Raw genomic sequence first — 18,908 nt, forward strand, 5'->3', positions numbered from 1 at the left:
GTATAATTTCTTCAATTCTAGATTGATAGTTTAGGCTTTTTTCTGTTCATTTAATGTGTTCACTTTGTTTCTTAAAGATCGATATGCTAGCCAATCCTCTGATATACCTGAATCAACAGAAACTATTTTACCTTCATCTCTATCTTTCATCAAGCTTCTCAGCGTTGTCAGCTTTTCATCTACTATTTTCAATACGCTTTGAAAAATAATCTGAAATATTGTAACAATACACATCTTCTCTCATGGGATCTATGCTGTCACAGACGGGGGTCCACAGACAAATAGATCATTTTGGGGTCTATGCTGTCACAGACGGGGATCCACAGACAAATAGATCATGTTGGGGTCCTTGTTTGAGAAGCATTACGTTAAAGAGCCTCCATAATGTTCATATCCTTTTAGAGAAGTGTATATTGTACTGCAGGCTGTTTGCATTTCTGTCAAATAGTTTTCAATCAATCAAATAAATGAGAAAAGGGAATGTTGTGAGCATTTACTGTAGTTCTGCTACTTTGACTAATGTTGTTAATTCTGAGCATTTTCCCTCCAAATAATGACATGCCATTGCTACATACACATACATACACGCACGTGTGTACACATACATACACAGCTCTGCATAGGAGTGGCCAGCACCACTCAACAATGTGAGAACTACTTCTTCCATCACTTTGATTTGCTTGAACATTGCTTGAACAGTCAACAAACTGAACTGTGGGCCAATGCTGCCACCTGCTGGCTCATAACAGAAGTAACAGTTCTACTGTAAAAGGGTTGACAGGGTCGTCAGCTACAATTTACAATGGAGTCATTTATCAGACGCTCTGAATCCAGAGAGACTTACAGTATGGTTCAACACATGGTAATACATCACATACATAAAGATTAGTCATCAATAATCATAAGAAAGCTAAGAACCTAACATCTGTCTAACAGTAGAATATTAAACTATGGTACAGTAACACAAAAGAGTGCTATGTCTACATAAACATGCCATCTACTCTCTAACAGGGGTATAAAGCATGTAAACACAGATCAGTGAATGTGTGAAACACTTCTGAATGACTGAACCCACAGAAGCTACCAGAGCACATCCTTCAGAGAATGAATTAATTAGGTGCAGTCAGACAGTTTGTTATAATGACAAACATTTATAAAACGTGAAATAATTGTACAGTAATACTCAACTCCATCAGTCTCCAAGTAAGGTCAATATAGTAGGCTAATAGTTAAACAAAAGGTGAAATAATTGGTACTTTAATTGATAAGGAATATGTCTTTTCCAGACTAACTGTGGTTGAATGGTAGCCCTCCAAGCAGAACCCAATGGTAGGCCTACTGAAGTTTCTGACATTTTGTTCGACCCAGTCCATGGGGTCCTGTTGCACCACTACCATGCCACCTGGTACGCAGCCATTCTTAAACATAAACAAGTTTAGAGCCTGTCCGCGCTCTGTGACGACATTTTTCCTTGTGAGGCTTTCTGAATATGTAAAGTATAAGTACCCATACATGCCGCTGCGAATATCTCCTGTGGCGCGGAAGCCGCTAAGTATTTTTAATCTATGTTTGCCCGATTTGGAAGCTTGGATTAATCGCTTCCTTCCTTGTTTATTGACACCTCATTGTACCGCCTATCTGGCTAGCTAGTGGCGCTATAGCTATGACACAGCAGATCAGAGGCAGGGACGTAGCCGCACAAGCCAACCGCACACCGGGAGGCGGTACAATAAACGGTAAACAAACAAGAAGAAATAAAGCGACCAAATCGGTCAAACAAAGATTAAAAATACTTAACGGCTTCCGCGACACAGGAGATATTGACAGCGGAATGTAGGCTATAGGTACTTAAAGTTCCCGAATTCAGAATAATTTAAACTAAAACAGGCCGTCAAACGGCGAAGATTCTATCTTAGAGAGAATGTCTACTTCCGCGTTCCGAAATTCCCATATGAAAATATAGTTATGACCAGGGACCCAACATAAAACTCATCAAAATTTCAGAAAAGCTTTATGTAGGGTCCCGAAAGGGGCTAGTTGAATGGCTGCACAACCCACTTCTACAATGGTCACTTCTCTATTATGTCATCAACAACAACATCTGATGTAGGCCTATTAGTTGTCTCTCTCGCACACACACACATGTGTACACACACACACACACACACACACACACACACACAATTGTGTTGTGTTTCACAATTGAAATTAAAGAGTCCAATATGGGCTCAGAGGCGGTCAATGACACACGTTTTAACAGCACATTTCTGCACGGCGGCAGAAGCAATGAACAATAATGTGTGTCTTACTCACCTGGGATAAAGTTCCTTCCCTTTCCCCATGAATTAATCCAACAGGGTTGTCGCGAACCAGGCTGGATAAAGAGGTTGAATGCCGACTGATGATGTGAAGTTTCTTTAATAGATCAACGTGAAAACTAAAAACAAGACACAAACATATCAACACAGGCAGACATATACAATAATATGAGGCATTCATATAAACAAATACGTTTACAAATAACCAGTAAAAAGGTAGCCTACATATCAAACCATATAAACAAACCAATAAGGTACATATCAAACAATAATACCACATGAGCAAAATACCAACTAAACAAAATCCCACAACAATATGACACAAACCAATAACCATAAAAATTGACATTCACCTTGTTCCCTCTCCAGCTATAGTGCTAACTTGTTACCAGGTGTCCCAATATCATGATGTCACTCGACCATGTCATTCTCCAGGAAAGTCACTAAAACCAATAAATCAATAATAAAAATCCGGCAGTTCCATTTCCATTTAATTTGTTGTTTCATTTGTCTGCATTCACTTGATCCGTTTGGTGTTCCATTTCATCCCGTTGGTGAGGTTAGGCTTAGCTTTCAATGATCATGGTTTGGAGCACATGAGAACCAAACATTTTCTGTCTGACTGATGCTGGGCTGTCTTTATCAGTCAGTATGACTCTGGTGAGTGAGCAAGCTTCCCGTTTGCCCACATAGCCTTTCAAAATAAAAGTATTTCGTCCATTTCATTCCGGGGTCCGTTTAGTCAAGGCAGGATTTCAGAGAATGTGCTTATTTAAAGTGCTGAAGGCAAATCGTGTTAATTTATGGCATACATGTTTTCTAGGGGTATTAAGGTCTGCTGAATCCAAATCTGCTGTATGGCAAACTCAAAAATGGATGCTAAGCCCTCAAAATGGACCATTTAAAGATGGCGGCCAAAATTATGCTGAAACATAATAAAACGCCTATATTTTTGACTAAACAAGGTAGAAATATAGACTGAAGTGTCATTTTTTATGGTAGAAAGAAAGAAAACAGGCAGTTTTTTAGCTGATGCGCATTTGAAAGTCTAAAATGTAAAATAGCGAATGTAGAGGAGAAATAATTATATATTTAGTTACATAACCTATTTATCGATGAATAAATAATATAATCTTGGTAAACTTGTTTGTAAATAACCGAACGGACCGGATCTCAATCCTCCCCAGTCTTCAGTGCTCATCTCCCCCCTGCACTCCGCTCTCCTCTCCCGCTCTCGAGCGAAACCCTCCGGGCATTTCTTTATATAGCGGCTCTGTATGTAATGTTAATGTTGATTTAGCAAGAGCATACCGTAGAAATACAATTGTATATATACAGCACGTCGTAAAAGCAATTAAAACAGCTTATGTTTACGTGTGATTTCCGGACATTCAGTCCCAAGTCTCCCCCGCAGCGCTGTCTGTCTGTCACTGACCCTCCTCGGCTGGCTATATGTGGCAGTAGGAGACCGCTCTTCCACACTGCACATTATCATTTTACAGTCCTCAGTTCAGGACAGGTCGGATCAGGGATGTCGGCATGCATATCATACAACTGATATAATATCAATTATTGATATCTCTCGCGCGCACACACACACACACACACACGTGTCCCCGTGTCGGGCGCTCAATATCACACACACACACACACACACACACACACACACACACACACACACACACGGGGATTGTGTTCTATCTATCTATCTATAAATATAGGCTATCTACTGTCTTTCAACTTTTGCTATGAGGTTCATCGATAGGCCTACATGAACGCAATAAACCAATTGAAATGATTCCCTCAAATAAATGGGTGAATGCAGGATCAATTCTCCCCAGAAAAAGTGACAATCCAGTGGGAACACGGAACACAACCTGTTTTCACCGCTTCGACAACTTGTTTCTCATATAAACTTTCATTTCTATCGATAAAATCTGCTATGGTCTTGCCAAATATCCATTCATATTTCATATACAGCCCATATTCAAAAAGTTTATTTTTTAATTTGGAGATTCGGGCCGCACAGCAAATGAGAGGCAAATGGTTTTGTGAAATGATCTCAACTCCGCCTCCTCAAACCACGCTGTGCTCTGATTGGCTACACGCAGCTTTTAAAAGCTCCAGCGTTTCAAAGCAGCTTTCAAGTTGAGTTTTGGGGAGAAAAAAAGAAAGCACAAAAAAAAAAAGCTGTTCATTCCAAGCTTCAAAACGCAAAAGCTGCTCTGCATAGAGATAACATGGGACCACGAAGCTAAAGCAGAAGCTAGCTTGTGCAGTGTGAATGGTCTTGTATTAGGAACTTTGAGCAGGTCTTTACCTGAAGACCTCAGTGTTCTCACATTGGATATGGGGAATAATAGTTCAGTTATGTACAAGGGAGACAGCCCATGGAGCGCTTTAAAAGTAATTAATACAATTTTAAAAACAATTCTGCAGTCAATTGGAAGCCAGTGTAACGCAGCAAGCACAGGGGTGATATGAGACCTTCTAAAAGTGTTCGTTAAAAGTCTGGCAGCTGTATTCTGCACCAACTGGAGGCAATGTATTGAAGAGCGACTGAGGGTAGTGAATAATGAGTTGCAATAAAGAAATAAAAGCATGAATGGAGTTGTTCCAGATCTCGAGGGGTTAAAAGCGACTTCATTTTGGAAATCTTTCTACAAGCTCACAATGAGTCGCGATGTGACGCATTGGGGACTTGTAGATCTGTTATTTTAAAAGTATTTGTATACGTGTCATGTTGTGTCGTATTGCGAGGTTGTAGATTGTCTATTTTATTTTTTTGGTTTTTGGTAAAGTGATTTGGTGTAGACCAGGTAGACTCAGAGGGGGGGAAAGGAGTGGACAAATTATAGAGGCCATGCCCATGTCACCCCGCCCAGGAAATGATTCCCTGTTCATTTTCCTCTAGACATTTCAAAAAGTATTTATTTAAAGACCCTTAAGCGTCGTACAAAGCCAAATAATTAGGAAGAAGAAAACGGCGAAAATAGCAGATCTACACGTTGAGAGCTTGCAGATCGTCTATTTTCAGGGCGCAACCCAGCACTCTTTAGCTATAGGCTACTGCGATGCAGGTGTAACGACATGGATTTCTAAACAAATGTCTTCAGCGCAAAATATAGCCTACTGTGTTCACGTTCAGGCAATGCTTTCCGGCATGGCATGGAAAGGAGAGGAGGGCATTTGCATTTCTTTCACTAGTACATTTTACAGTTGTGGGTCTGGAAAGGGCAGTTGTTTTACAGACGGGAAAAAGGGCAGGAGCTGAAGCCCCCTTTGATGTCTATGTGTGCACGACTGCACGTCCCTGTGTTCAAATGCTACAGCATGTGGTTCACCAAACCTTTTAGCCGGGGACCCAAACTATAGTGAAAATAGCCAATCTACAAGCTCACTGCACGTCGCTTTGGGCCACATTGTGAGCTTGTAGATTGGTTATTTTCACTACTAGCCTACTTAAACATTTGTTTTCTATACATATGGAATTTCTTTGATTTTTCTTTCATTACTTTGTTAAATTACTGAAATTGTCATTTAATTCGTTTTCAATTCAATATATTCAATATATTTACACACACACACACACACACACACACACACACACACACACACACACACACACACACACACACACACACACACACACACACACACACACACACACACACACACACAACACAACACAACACAACACAACACAACACAACACAACACAACACCACACAACACAACACTATAGTGAACCAGCCAATGAGGTGCCCACTCTTCCTACCCAGTTAAAAAATAAGCACTCAGCATTTCCCAGTGCAGCTGAGTTCAGACAGACAGGCAGGCAGGCAGGCAGACAGACAGACAGGCAGACAGCCAGACAGACAGACAGGCAGGCAGGCAGGCAGGCAGACAGACAGACAGACAGACAGACAGACAGACAGACAGACAGACAGACAGACAGACAGACAGACAGACAGACAGACAGACAGACAGACAGGCAGGCAGGCAGACAGCCAGACAGACAGGCAGGCAGGCAGGCAGACTTTAAATTCCACCGGTGGAAATAAATCTGACACTAATATGCTGAAGGCATTCATTTCAGAATTCGGGACGATTCAGTTATTAAGCCATTACAAAATATATCTTTGAATTAATACCTAGGCTACATCGCGGTCTCCATTTATAAATTATTAATTAACAATAGGCTAAAAACCAGCAGGCAGCGGCAGCAACAGCCTTATATAGCCTACGATCGACCAGCGAACGGAATAGTAGCATATTATAATCTGCTCAGTCCCGTTGCAAGCAGCAGACCCCCCCACACCACCCCCATCCATCCATCCATCCACCCACCCATCCACCCAGGCAGCGGCACCACGCATGGAACCATGGCCGCTCTGAGGGCTCTGACGGCGGCCGGCCTGGCTCTGGCGCTGTGCGCGCTGGGACTCATCTCCGTGGCCGTGGGCACGGACCACTGGTACGAGACGGACGCGCGGCGGCACCGCGAGCGCTGCAGGACATTCTACTCCGTCTCCTCCTCCTCCAACAACAACAACCACAACCAGAACCAGAACCACAACCAGCGGAGCAGCGACCCTCACCCGGGCTACATCTACATATCCAGCAGCAGCCTGCCGCTGCGGCAAGCCCCACCGCCGCACGGCCCCGGCCCAGCGGAGGACTACGGTGTCAGAGGCGGAGCGCCGCTAAGAGCCAGGCGGCACTTCGACGCTCTTCCCCCGGCCTCGGAGGCCTCCTCCTCCTCCGCCGCGGCGGTCCCGCTGCAGGCTGCTACTGCTGCTGCCGCCGCCGGGATGGTGGAGTCTCTCTGCGGGCGGCGGTTCAACTCCACTGCGGCGGGGCTGTGGAGGAGGTGTCACCGCGAGGGCTTCGACCTGGAGACGGAGGACCTGATCTTTAAAGGTTATCTATTGATTGATGTACGATGATTGATTGATTGATTGATTGATTGATTGATTGATTGATTGATTGATTGAGTAGGCCTATACTATTAGGCTATCAGTTTGCAGGATGCATTGAAAATTGAGGATCCTGCATGTAAACAATGAAGTCTTAGTGCTTTTCATGATTTCGTGTGAAATACAAATCATTTAAATCAATCAATCAATCAATCAATCAATCAATCAATCAATCAATCAATCAATCAGGAGGGGGCGGCACCCAAGAAAGCATAGCCTATATGGCTGATTGTTTTCACTGTGGGTCCTTTATATTCGATTCGTCTGAACATTTCAAATACTATATGAAAAAAAGGTTGTTTTTTCTACTCTCTAGGCTTACAGTTATGCATATTATTTTTTACCGATATGAAATGCATATGAATCCGATAGTCTTTGATCCAACATGAGGCTGTACGACTGCGCAGCGCTTTATTCCTATAGTCCCACTCCAAATCTCAACAAAATAATAGCCGATCTACAATTAAGCTCACACTGCAGTCATGTTGTTGACACATTGTGAGCCTGTAGGCTCATTTTGGAGGAGGGGGGAATGTGTGTGCGTGTGTGTGTGTGTGTGTGTGTGTGTGTTACTGCCTGCATGCAAGTATGCAGTAACACAACGCAACACCACATCACACCACACAACAGCGTCATCATTATAATTATACAACACCTCATGTATGTTATATAGGCTACTGTATGCTGCATGTACGTGGGCCTGCATTATGCACTAGCTTAGAATGCTATGTGTGTACAGTATGTATGGAGAGAGGGGGGGCATGAATATAGAGCCAGGAAGAGAAAGAGGGGGCAGCTTTTTGAGTGGTGCAACCACTCCAAGGAACAGCAATGTCCGTGTCCGCCTATGTGTTCACCTATGCATGTGTTCACCTATGTATGTGTTCACCTTGTATGTATGTGTTAATGAGCACCATAATGAGTACCAGTAGGGGGCGCTGTTTGCCAGAAACAGAGAGAGAGAGACAGTGTTGCCTGCTAATGAGAGAGAGAGAGAGAGAGAGAGAGGAGGGGGTGAAGAGGGAGAGTGGAGTTGCACCACTCGGTTCACACGGGTGTGATTTTTTTGTGTGATTGGATTACTGTCTCCTAGCTGTGCACACATGCCTTCATGGTCACTTGTATATGTTGTTTATAGACCAGTGGTTCCCAAAGTGGGGTCCGGGGACCCCCAGGGCATGGGGTCCAGCAAAAATGATAGTTATAAACCAAATGGACCCTTATGGGTCTGTATAACTCTTGAGAGTGTTAATGGGTCCATTTGGTTCCATTTGTACACTCTCAGAGTTAAATTAACATTGATTTTACAATATAAATTGGGGGTCCCAGAGATAGAAATGCCATTAAATGGGGGGTCCATAATACTAATGCAGGTCTAACTGTGGGGGTTGAAATGAAAATGGTTGACAATCACTTCTAGAACCGTATAATTAAAATCACATTTCCTGCCGGCATGTTTTCGGGCACCTTACCGTAGATTGCCAGGCGAAAAACTACAAAATGACTACAATTCGCGGGTCTGTCGTCGGCCATTTTGAAACCCGGGAGTAAGAGCGCATCCTGTCCGTCCCCAACTATAGCATGTGTGGCGATATGCTAACCGGAGCGATGCGCCAGCCTTTTAGAGCCATCCTAAGAGCATACTTCATCTCATGTCACCAAATCATAGGATTACTTCGGAGATCGGAAGACCGTTTTTTCGACTGTTTTTGTTTATCTCTCGCTCGTTTCAAGATGGATGCCGTTCAGGTCATAGGCGGGTGCCATAAGAGGCCTTTAGCCGTAAACGGGGGGTCGCGACCCCCCGTTTACGGCAAAAGGCCTCTTACGGCACGGTTAAAAATCTTCTCTAATGGGGGTCCTTGGCATATCTTTGTGGCCAATTACATATATATTTGTGGGGGTCCTTGACATTAAATAGTTTGAGAACCACTGACATAGAAACATGAGTTTTTAAAAAAACTGTCAGGATTTAGAAGACATTTGTAGAATCGTCCTCAGGTCTAAATGGGTTACGTGTCAATTTGGGGGTTAGGTCCTTGATATGAAAAGGTTAATTGCGTATACCTTCTTATCCCAGGGGTTCTCAAAGTTGGAGACCCCCGGAAATGCTTTGACCATGTCTCGCGAAGTAAATAGAAAGACCATTACTGCATCAAAGTAATCAACAAACTGATCAAACATTGGCCAAATTCTCAAATGATATAAGAATGAGACACAACATTTTGAAAATAGCCAAGAATCTTCTATTTTCAAATCTGTGGAAGTGAGTCAAACTAAATGTAGGCCTAATGCCTCAACTGAATGGGACCACTGTGAGTGATTATATTGGAGGGTCCAAGTTCATATATTATTTTGGAGGGGTCCCGGCCTGAAAAGGTTGAGAAGCACTGTGCTAAATAGAGCACTGAAGTCTGACGTCAATATCGGTAGAGGGCGCTAAGTCCACAGGTCCACATGTACTTTTTATTTGCATTGTAATCCCCATAGGGGAATTTTAGATCGCCTCACTTCCTTTCGACATTGTGTGGTGTCTATGCTCAGGGTTGGTGCAGCGCTGCACCCCCATCAAATACTACTACAGGTCGTCAGGCCTGCCCAGGAACCTGTATTAAATAACTTACATTGTCTCCTCAGGGTTGGTGCAGCGCTGCACCCCCATCAGATACTACTACAGGCCCTCAGGCCTGCCCAGGAACCTGTATTAAATAACTTGCATTGTCTCTGTGCTCAGGGTTGGTGCAGCGCTGCACCCCCATCAGATACTACTATAGGTCATCAGGCCTGCCCAGGAACCTGCCCGTCGAGCTCACCAACACCATACGACAGGACGAGTGGCACGCGCTGCGTAAGTCATTCTCTACACTCACAATTACAACCATTTAGGGCATTTAGCAGACGCAGACTTACAGTAAAGCGGTATTCATAGTCTGGATTTTCGGTGGTAAGGTGACCACCGAACTACAACATGACATCACTGAGCCACAGTGAAGAGCAAACCACCGCTCTCCCAAGCCCTTCTCTCTGTTTTTACTCACCACCGCTCAACGTTATTACAGCTCCGGTGGTCACCTCACCACTGGAGCGGTGGTCACCTCACCACTGGAGCGGTGGTCACCTCACCACTGGAGCGGTGGTCACCATTCCATGATTTTTTTGCGCATTGCCATACCGGTGGCCCCATGGGTGTTGTTTCTCGTTGCAGACCTCCAGCGCATGACGGCCAGCTTCGTGGGCATGGCGGTGGCCATCATCCTGTTCGGCTGGGTCATAGGCGTCCTGGGATGCCTGAAGGACCACGACCTCATGCAGTATGTGGCCGGGTTGCTCTTCCTCATGGGAGGTATAAGTACATTGTGACATAATAGTCAATCAAACTTTATATAGAAAAGCATTTATTTTGCTTGTGAATGACCTGATTGCAGAAATAACATGGCAAATCTCATGATTCCCATTTCCCAAATCAGCCCCCATCAACCAACAGTCTATGGTTGCCTTCACAACAGAAAGCTTTACTGTGATTAAAATGAATCTTGCTGCACATTGTCAGAAAGTGCGCAGGTGTGAAGCTTCATTAGAATCCTAATGCACACCAAAGAACCGCATTCTAATCCGCCAAAAAACTGGGCTTTCGCTTCGCTTCAAAACGCAGCAGAGTCCGGAACACTGCAGGTGTGAATGCAATTGCATTAAACATAGTAGGGAGTGAATGTACCAATGTGGGACGAATAAGTTGGTATTTGGCACACTAGAAGATAGGAGAAGGCATTATTACACAGCGACCCATAAAGATGTCCCGTGGACAGACGTGGTCTAATGAAGAGATAGAACGAAGCCCTTATTGCAATATGGCCAGACCATCATACAGGCTTATGCTGAAGGTTACACACACGACAAATGCAGTGTACAGGATATATAGCAAGAGCATGGAGGCGATTAGGTTCCATCGCACCATCACTTTACGTCCTAAAGTCCTAACTATCACTCAAAGTATATTTTAACACATATTTCACTGTGTAGTTTAGATTGAACACATTGATAAAGGTCCCTGGTGCGTTTCCAATTGCTGCGGTTATACAGCGCAGTGTGAAGGCAAACTTCAGCAAATTAAATATGCAAGAATCCCAACTTCAAAGCCCATTCGCATCGAGTCTACTGAAGTATTAGGTGAGAGTGTGACCTATAGACAGTTAAAATTACATTATTAAGCATTGGAACACCTTTTATTTCACATGTCCATTAATTTTGCTTTATAATATTCACATATAATTTCATCTTAAATAGAGCCTCTATGTGGCGTTCGTCAGACTGCACTGCAGGTGGACAGAGAGACTCTTCCGGACTCTCAAATCTCGTGAGAGTTTGTTGAAGAAAGTCAATTTTCTCCTGATTTGTCTCGCTAAAAGAAGACAGTTTTTTATGAATATCTTGTAAATATTGTGTGCCTTTAAAGTAATTATTAATTTATAATTTGTTAAAAGGTAAAAGGGGCTTCGTTAAGACCTCCATAATATTATGGTCAATGCCCGTGTGAAAAGTGAGAGCGATTGGTGCAGGCAGTGAGGAGCAGCGGCAGTGTTTCAGACATTCATTCAGACATTGAGTGAATTATATAGTTTGATGATGATGTTGAGCACAATGATTAAACCAGTCAAACCTGGCATCACTGTTGTGTGGAAAGAAAGACATTTAACATTGTCTCAATATTTTTTCACATATCATGAACTTAAAAAAGCAAATAGCAGAAATACCATATCTCCAAGCTCACAATGGATCACAATGCAAAACATAGTGAGCTTGTAGATCACTATTTTAGAATATTTCTTCAAAACACTTCTTCAAATCACTAACCTTCTTCTGATCAGTGTTTATTATAGGCTATTGGGCTTTTGGTGCAGATCCAAATAAAACAATTAAAATGCTTGTGCGTCTCTCTCTCTCTCTCTCTCTCTCTCTCTCTCTCTCTCTCCGATAAATTCAACTCAAAGGTGCTTTAGTGCCATGAGAAAACGTACATTTACATTGCCAAAGCAAAAGTGGAACAAAACCATCAAGATAAAACAATGTATGTACAACAAAATATGAAATATCTCTGCTGTCCGGAGGAAACTTCATAACTCCAAAATGATCATTTTTCAGGAAATGAAAAATATACCTTTTTAAATAAATGAATAAAACCTTATATATTTTTAAACGATGCAATACTGCCTCATCAAAGTTGGTGTTGTGACTTTAGATATTGTCAATTACTTGCATGAGAAGGAGAGAGGTGGTGGAGTTAGTTGCTTTCGCAGACAGTTTGAGGGTCCAATGGAGTTAAGAGGTTTTCTCCAGTGTGTTTTTTACTACTTTCCATTGGTTCAATATTTTTGAAACAACACACAGACGTAAAGGGTGTTCAATATTATAGCAATGATTTATGGAATAAAATCAAAAACTTAAAAAATGGAGTTATGAGGTTTCCTCCGGACAGCAACGATATTTAATAAAGGTGTAAACAGAGATACAGTATGTTAAATCTCTCTCTCTCTCTCTCTCTCTCTCTCTCTCTCTCTCTCTCCCCCCTGCCATCCAGGCACGTGCTGCATCATATCGCTGTGCACGTGCGTGGCGGGCATCAACTTCGAGCTGTCGCGCTACCCGCGCCACCTGTTCGGCATCCCGGAGGACATCGGCCACGGCTACGGCTGGTCCATGTTCTGCGCCTGGGGCGGGCTGGGCTTCACCCTGCTGGCCGGCTTTCTGTGCACGCTGGCGCCCTCCCTCTACCCCCCGCCGTCCTCCTCACTGCCGCGGCGGCCCCCCCGCCACGCCCCCGCCCCAGTGCCGGCAGTGCACGACAAAGAGCACCACCGGCAGGAGAACGGCTGCGTCTGACAAGAGAGGCGAACAACCATGTCGTCGCCATAGACCGCAGCAACAAAAAGTATATATGTATATAGAACTCGATCTGTGCCCTAGATGTCTTTTTTGAAAGATTCTTTTGTGCTTTTATTCATAGTTACAGTGAAGACGGACGGGAAATAAGGAGAGAGAGTGTGAAGGCGAGAGACATGCAGCAAAGGTCGTCATGAACGGCACTCGAACATGCGATGCGCTGTCAGGCCAGAGCCGATACAGTATGTGGCATGATGCGCCTGGACCGCTAGGCCAGCGGGGCGGGCCTCCCTACCCTCAAAGTCTTTGACAACTTTTTTTTTGTAACATTAGAGGAACATCCATGGTTTCCGATGAGCTGCGGAGGCCCTCGGGACACGTTGATCACGTGAACGGAAAATAATGTGCGTGCACAGGACTGGAGTGAAAACTGCATGCCCGTATTTCAACAGCTTGTCGTGTATAGACCTTTCCCCCCCCCCAATTTTACGACATCCGTGCGCGTAATTCTTTTGAGAGCACTCGTGCACGGAATGGAGTGATGCAAAAATATTCTGTGATTTTTCTTTCTGGGCACAGAAAGAGACAAAATGGACAAAACATTTCTTTTTTTGGAAGGTTTCTAGTTCAGCGGAACTACAGTGGCTGCGAGTGCAAAACCAACCACCGCAAACCTGTGCGTGCTGCTGTTATTGGTCTGAGCGAGAGGGGGCGGGGTCATCACTCCAGTACAACCCAATCACAACGCAGTTTGTCTTCGTCTTTTCTTTTTAACGGGACCATGAGTTTATACAGAGACTTGAAACACAATCTTCATGAAACGTGTATTTTTCTCTATTTACTACGGTAACCAAGGTCAAGTCCAGGTTAAATTAAAGTTTTTGCTATTTTTGCGTCTGCAGCCACAGGAGGGGAATTAGCGGCACCTGCTGGCCTACTTAATAAGAACCACAGTGTTTTCATTCATTATAGACCCCCGCACTGGCTTCAGAATGAACAGAGACCGGTGCCACCGTTGGGCTGTGTGCGACAGTGACACCCTGTGGTCAGGCTGTGTGCATAATGCTCTTTTCCCACTACAACAAACTAAGTGAACTGCATTGTGTCATGTTTTGGGTATTTCAAAAGGGTAAGACCACTTTTCTAGATTTTTTGATTGTTTTCTTATCTTGGTATGATCAAACTAGTCCATTCGATGAAATATTTCAACAGCTCTCAAAAATTCGCCGAGCGAATCACTTTTGTTCGCCGCACTTGTAAACAAACGGATTTGATGTTGTCCGCGTGTCGCTAAAAACATACATGATGGACGCGTTTGAGTCGGGGAAGAGCGTGTCTGTGTCGGGGACTGCTCATCTGCAGCTGGGTGCCTCTCAAACAGCGCGGCGACTTGTTTATAGACGAAACCTCGCAAGATGTACCCCGCGAGAGTTGGGAAGGCCACAGTACCGCTTCAGTATATCTCCAACCAAAATAGTAACCTTTTATAAATCTTAAAAGACGAAAATAATACTGCATGCAGTTTTCCTGATATATTTTGATGAATTGAAAATGGTGGACCCTATTGTAAACAAGTGTGATGCTTTAATGGTGTCGTCTACTCACCGTTAACAGTTTTTGTATTGAGTTGTACTTGAAATGTACTGTAATTCTGCAAACAACATCAATCAATCAATCAATCAAAGTCAGAATCATCTTTTGTTGCGTTTGTTTATGTGCTAAAAGAGTGACTTTGAGAGCTGTTTCCCCGTTACAATGGAAGTCAATGACAGCCTATTTTTAGTTCTTAATTTGCTATTAAACTGCACAACGGAGCAAAGATAATGCATAGACTGAACTAGTTTGAACAAGGTAAGAAAACAACCCAAATCTCTAGAAAAGTGGTCTTACCCTTTAAAGGGCCACTTCACCCCTTTTGCAACCAAATCTAATTTCAATGATGTTTAGGATACAAGAAACACTTTCCTGGGATGTGTATGTGTATACTCTGTGTCATGAAAATGTGGCCTCACTTTACTTCATGGACTACATGTTGTCTCAGTAAGACAGCCCCACACGGGGTGTCTTCACTCCACAAGTGCCCCAAAGCATTATAGGACTTCAACAATCCAGTCAAATTCTAGTCAAAGACACAGACTTCATTCTTCTTCTGGCTATTATATGACGTCGAAATTTAAAAAAATGTAAATCATGACAGTTTTCTGAAAAACCTATGTCAGTGGTGCTAAACCTTTTTCATGTATCTGGCCGCCGACCCCTATCTGAAAATATGTTGTTCCAGGGACCCCCCCCCCAGAAGCAAAGATTTCAGTTAAAAACGTTCGCTCTGAAAGAATATATATTCAATGATTTGCATCACATTTTCACGATTTTTCAAAAATAGCAGACCTACAAGCTGGTGGCGCACTATGAGCTTGTAGATCTGCTATTTTTCAATAGCTAAATTATAACATAATGTTTAAAACACCAAAGTGTCATGGAAAAGTTTCAGTTTCTGGAATGTTCTGGACTAACCCTTCATAGTTGTGGAGAGACAACTGAAAAATTCTCCAGCCGTGAACAAAAAATCACACCTGTGTGAACTGAGTGGTGCAACTCCCCTCTCCTCTCCTCTCCCCCCCCCCCCCTCCTCTCCCCCCTCTCTCTCTCTCTCTCTCTCATTAGCAGGCAACAGTGCAGCACTAATACTATCTCTCTCTCTGTTTCTGGCAAACAGCGCCCCTACTGGTACTAATAGTCATATACTGGCGCTCATGTACCAGGTACATAGGTGAACACGGACATTGCTGTTCCTTGGAGTGGTTGCACCACTAAAAAAAAAGGTGACGCCGAAATATAGCCGGAAACCACAAACGGGAATACACTTTTCTTTTCGGGAATACACGTTTCTAAATCACACAGCGATTTAGAAACACAGACCAGGTTTTCCTCCATGGTTCAGCCACCTGCAGCATTTAAGATCACAAAAACGTGCGGTTGCCAAGAGATCCACAATAGCACAACTTTGGAATAATGTAATGAAACAATGTATGGGTGTTTCCCTCCCCCCCCCCCCCCCCCCCCACATTTCAGGAGGGCAATTAACCGTGTATAAATGATATGTACTCGTTCTGAAGAAGAACACTGTTGTACCTCTTTTTATTTGGAATTGTGTGTATGCAGTTGTACTGCTAAGAGGACTTGTGTGTATGCAGTTGTACAGCTAAGAGGACTTGTGTGTATGCAGTTGTACTACTAAGAGGACTGTGTGTTTGAGAGGGAGATTATGAGGTGGTCTCTCGCACACACCCCGATCGGTCAGAAATGTTTTGTTTTTTAATAAAAAATAAAATGGTCATGCAGAACACTGCCGGTGTCAGTCCTGTGTAACACCAGGTAACGCCGATGACCGCTAGGAGTCGGCACTGATGGACAGTGATGGCCTGACGACGATTATACAAATGACAGTACTGACAGTTTTCTGAAAAACCCATGTTTCTATGTCAGTGGTGCTCAAACATTTTCATGTCAAGGAGCCCCAGAATTATCTGTATTTGGCCGCCGACCCCCATCTTAAAATATGTTGTTCCAGGGAGCCTCCCCAGAAGCAAAGATTTGAGTTGAAAACGTTCACTCTGAAAGAATATATATTCAAAGATTTGTGGCCACATTTTCACTTTTTCAAAAATAGCAGACCTACAAGTTCATAGCGCGGCACTCGGTGTGTACGACCTGGATTTCTTGAACGTTGTTCAACGTAAAATGCTGCGTTCAATTTCAGGAGACTTCGGAGAGAAAAAGAAAAAGCTATTCTCCTGAATGCTGCCTTCCGGCATGGCATGGAAAGGAGTTTCTTTCTCCATAGTAAATGCTGCACATGTGGTCTGGAGAGGGCAGTTGTTTTACAGACGGGTAAAGGGGCATGGGGCTGAAGCCCCCTTTGATGTCTATGTGTGCACGTTCCTGATACTGTATAGGTATCGTATTGCTGGACACTTTGACAGTAACTCTGGGGGAGTTCCGGGAGTCAATCTACAGTTTATTTAGTCGACCAAAATGTATTTTGTCAGGCCTTGATGCCGTCGTAATGGCTGATGTTACACTTTGAAAATAGCTTTCAAAATGCAACCAAGTGTAAAATGACTTATACTGGATCTCTTGTCCACTAGTCCCATCCTAACATTTCTTTTTAACAATAATATATTGCATTTTTCCTTTTTTTTGTACAAACAGACAATACAACAAAACAATACATAATACATCAGACAATACAATTACTTAAAAAAAAGAAAGAAAAAAAAACATACAGTACATTATATAAATACAGTATAACAAAATAAGGGCACCCAGACTGGCAACAACAACAGAGTCCCCATGGCCACAAGACCAAACAGCCGCAGAGAATACAATTAAACATTTTCAGTTTCCACCATTAAATAAGATAAATCATTGACCGTAATATATTGGATAAACCGTCTTGTTTATTCTTCAAAGTATACGTGATTCCTTCCAGAGGAAGACACAATGATAGCTCCCTAAACCACTGAGCAATACTGGGTTTGCCTATCTTTTTCCACGATAAAGCTATAGCCCTTTTGGCTTGTAGTAAACATAAGTCTATACATCTTTGTTCGCTACTCTGAATCTTATGGCCAGGTGGGTAAAGATAATAGAAAATAGAAGCAGTTTTGGGTCAAGCTCAATATCTATCGACAATATCTTCTGAATCTCCCTCCTTACTTCTTCCCAGAATTCTTTCACTCTTGGGCATGCCCACAGACAATGGAAAAGTGTACCTTTACCACATCTGATACAAGTATCTGGAATATCTACACTAAATTTATTTAATTTCTCTAGAGTGATATACACCCTCATCAGCCAATTATATTGCAATAGTTTTAACCGAGCGTTACCCGTCTGGGATTGAGCCTCCATACAGGCTGAGCTCCACTCTTCCAATGTCAATTCCTCTTGTAGATCAGCCTTCCATGCATTATATTTGGATTCAGAGGATTCAGGAGAGAATTCTACTAACATAGAGTATAAATCAGAAATGATGCCCCTATTAAAGGGTCATCATCCTAACATTTTAGTCAATTTTTTATTTGTTGGCAAAATTGTCAATACATTTAGTCTTTAGTTTTAGTCACCGTCCATAGCTTAGTTTTCATTTAGTTTCCATTTAGTTTTCGTTGGTGAGAATAGGTACAGTAGTCGACATACATTTTTCGTCTTAGTATTAGTCGACAAATTCAACACTGCCTCCACTGCTGTGACCAGTATGTCGGGAATAGAAATGTGCTACTGTGCTCTTTTTGTTTATATTATGTCAATCAGTCAAGTCACTCTGGAGAAGAGGCTCTGTTAAATGCCCTAAATTGTTAACGTTTAAACGTGAAGAGATAATCTTTAGCAGAGCCTCCTGTATCATTAACTTTATCTCTCTCTCACACACACACACACACACACACACACACAGACCTTTGAGTTGCTCGGTTAATCCCTGGAGTCCATAGGAGAAGGCCGGAGAACTGACCTCGTCAATACCGATACTGACTCAAGACATGTCCTTATAATATTATTAAACAAATCAAATTAACGTTTTCTTCCCATCACCTGGAGTTTCCACCGGTTGTATACGTATAGCGCGTGGATAAGGAACACGTTATTCCAACCAGTTCCCTTTGCCCTCCATTTAGGCGCCCCGGGCTGGCCAGGGGGAGGCAGCATAGAGACCAGGACCCAGTCAAGCGAT

At 43.0% G+C, this 18,908-nt stretch overlaps 1 protein-coding gene across 1 annotated transcript; it reads left to right on the forward strand.

The window, feature by feature from the left end:
- Positions 1-6,703: 6,703 nt before the first annotated feature.
- LOC310857234 (transmembrane protein 178B-like) lies at positions 6,704-13,174 on the forward strand (the record flags this gene model as incomplete). The annotated part of the gene is made up of 5 exons (XM_083762846.1): positions 6,704-6,847; positions 6,884-7,241; positions 10,032-10,145; positions 10,503-10,640; positions 12,873-13,174. 5 exons carry the CDS (start codon positions 6,704-6,706, stop codon positions 13,172-13,174), a joined length of 1,056 nt encoding a protein of 351 aa, XP_083618972.1.
- Positions 13,175-18,908: the final 5,734 nt, after the last annotated feature.

This window comes from Protomyctophum parallelum (genome assembly GCF_964188405.1).
Source record: "Protomyctophum parallelum genome assembly, chromosome: 4".
Lineage (NCBI taxonomy): Eukaryota > Metazoa > Chordata > Actinopteri > Myctophiformes > Myctophidae > Protomyctophum > Protomyctophum parallelum.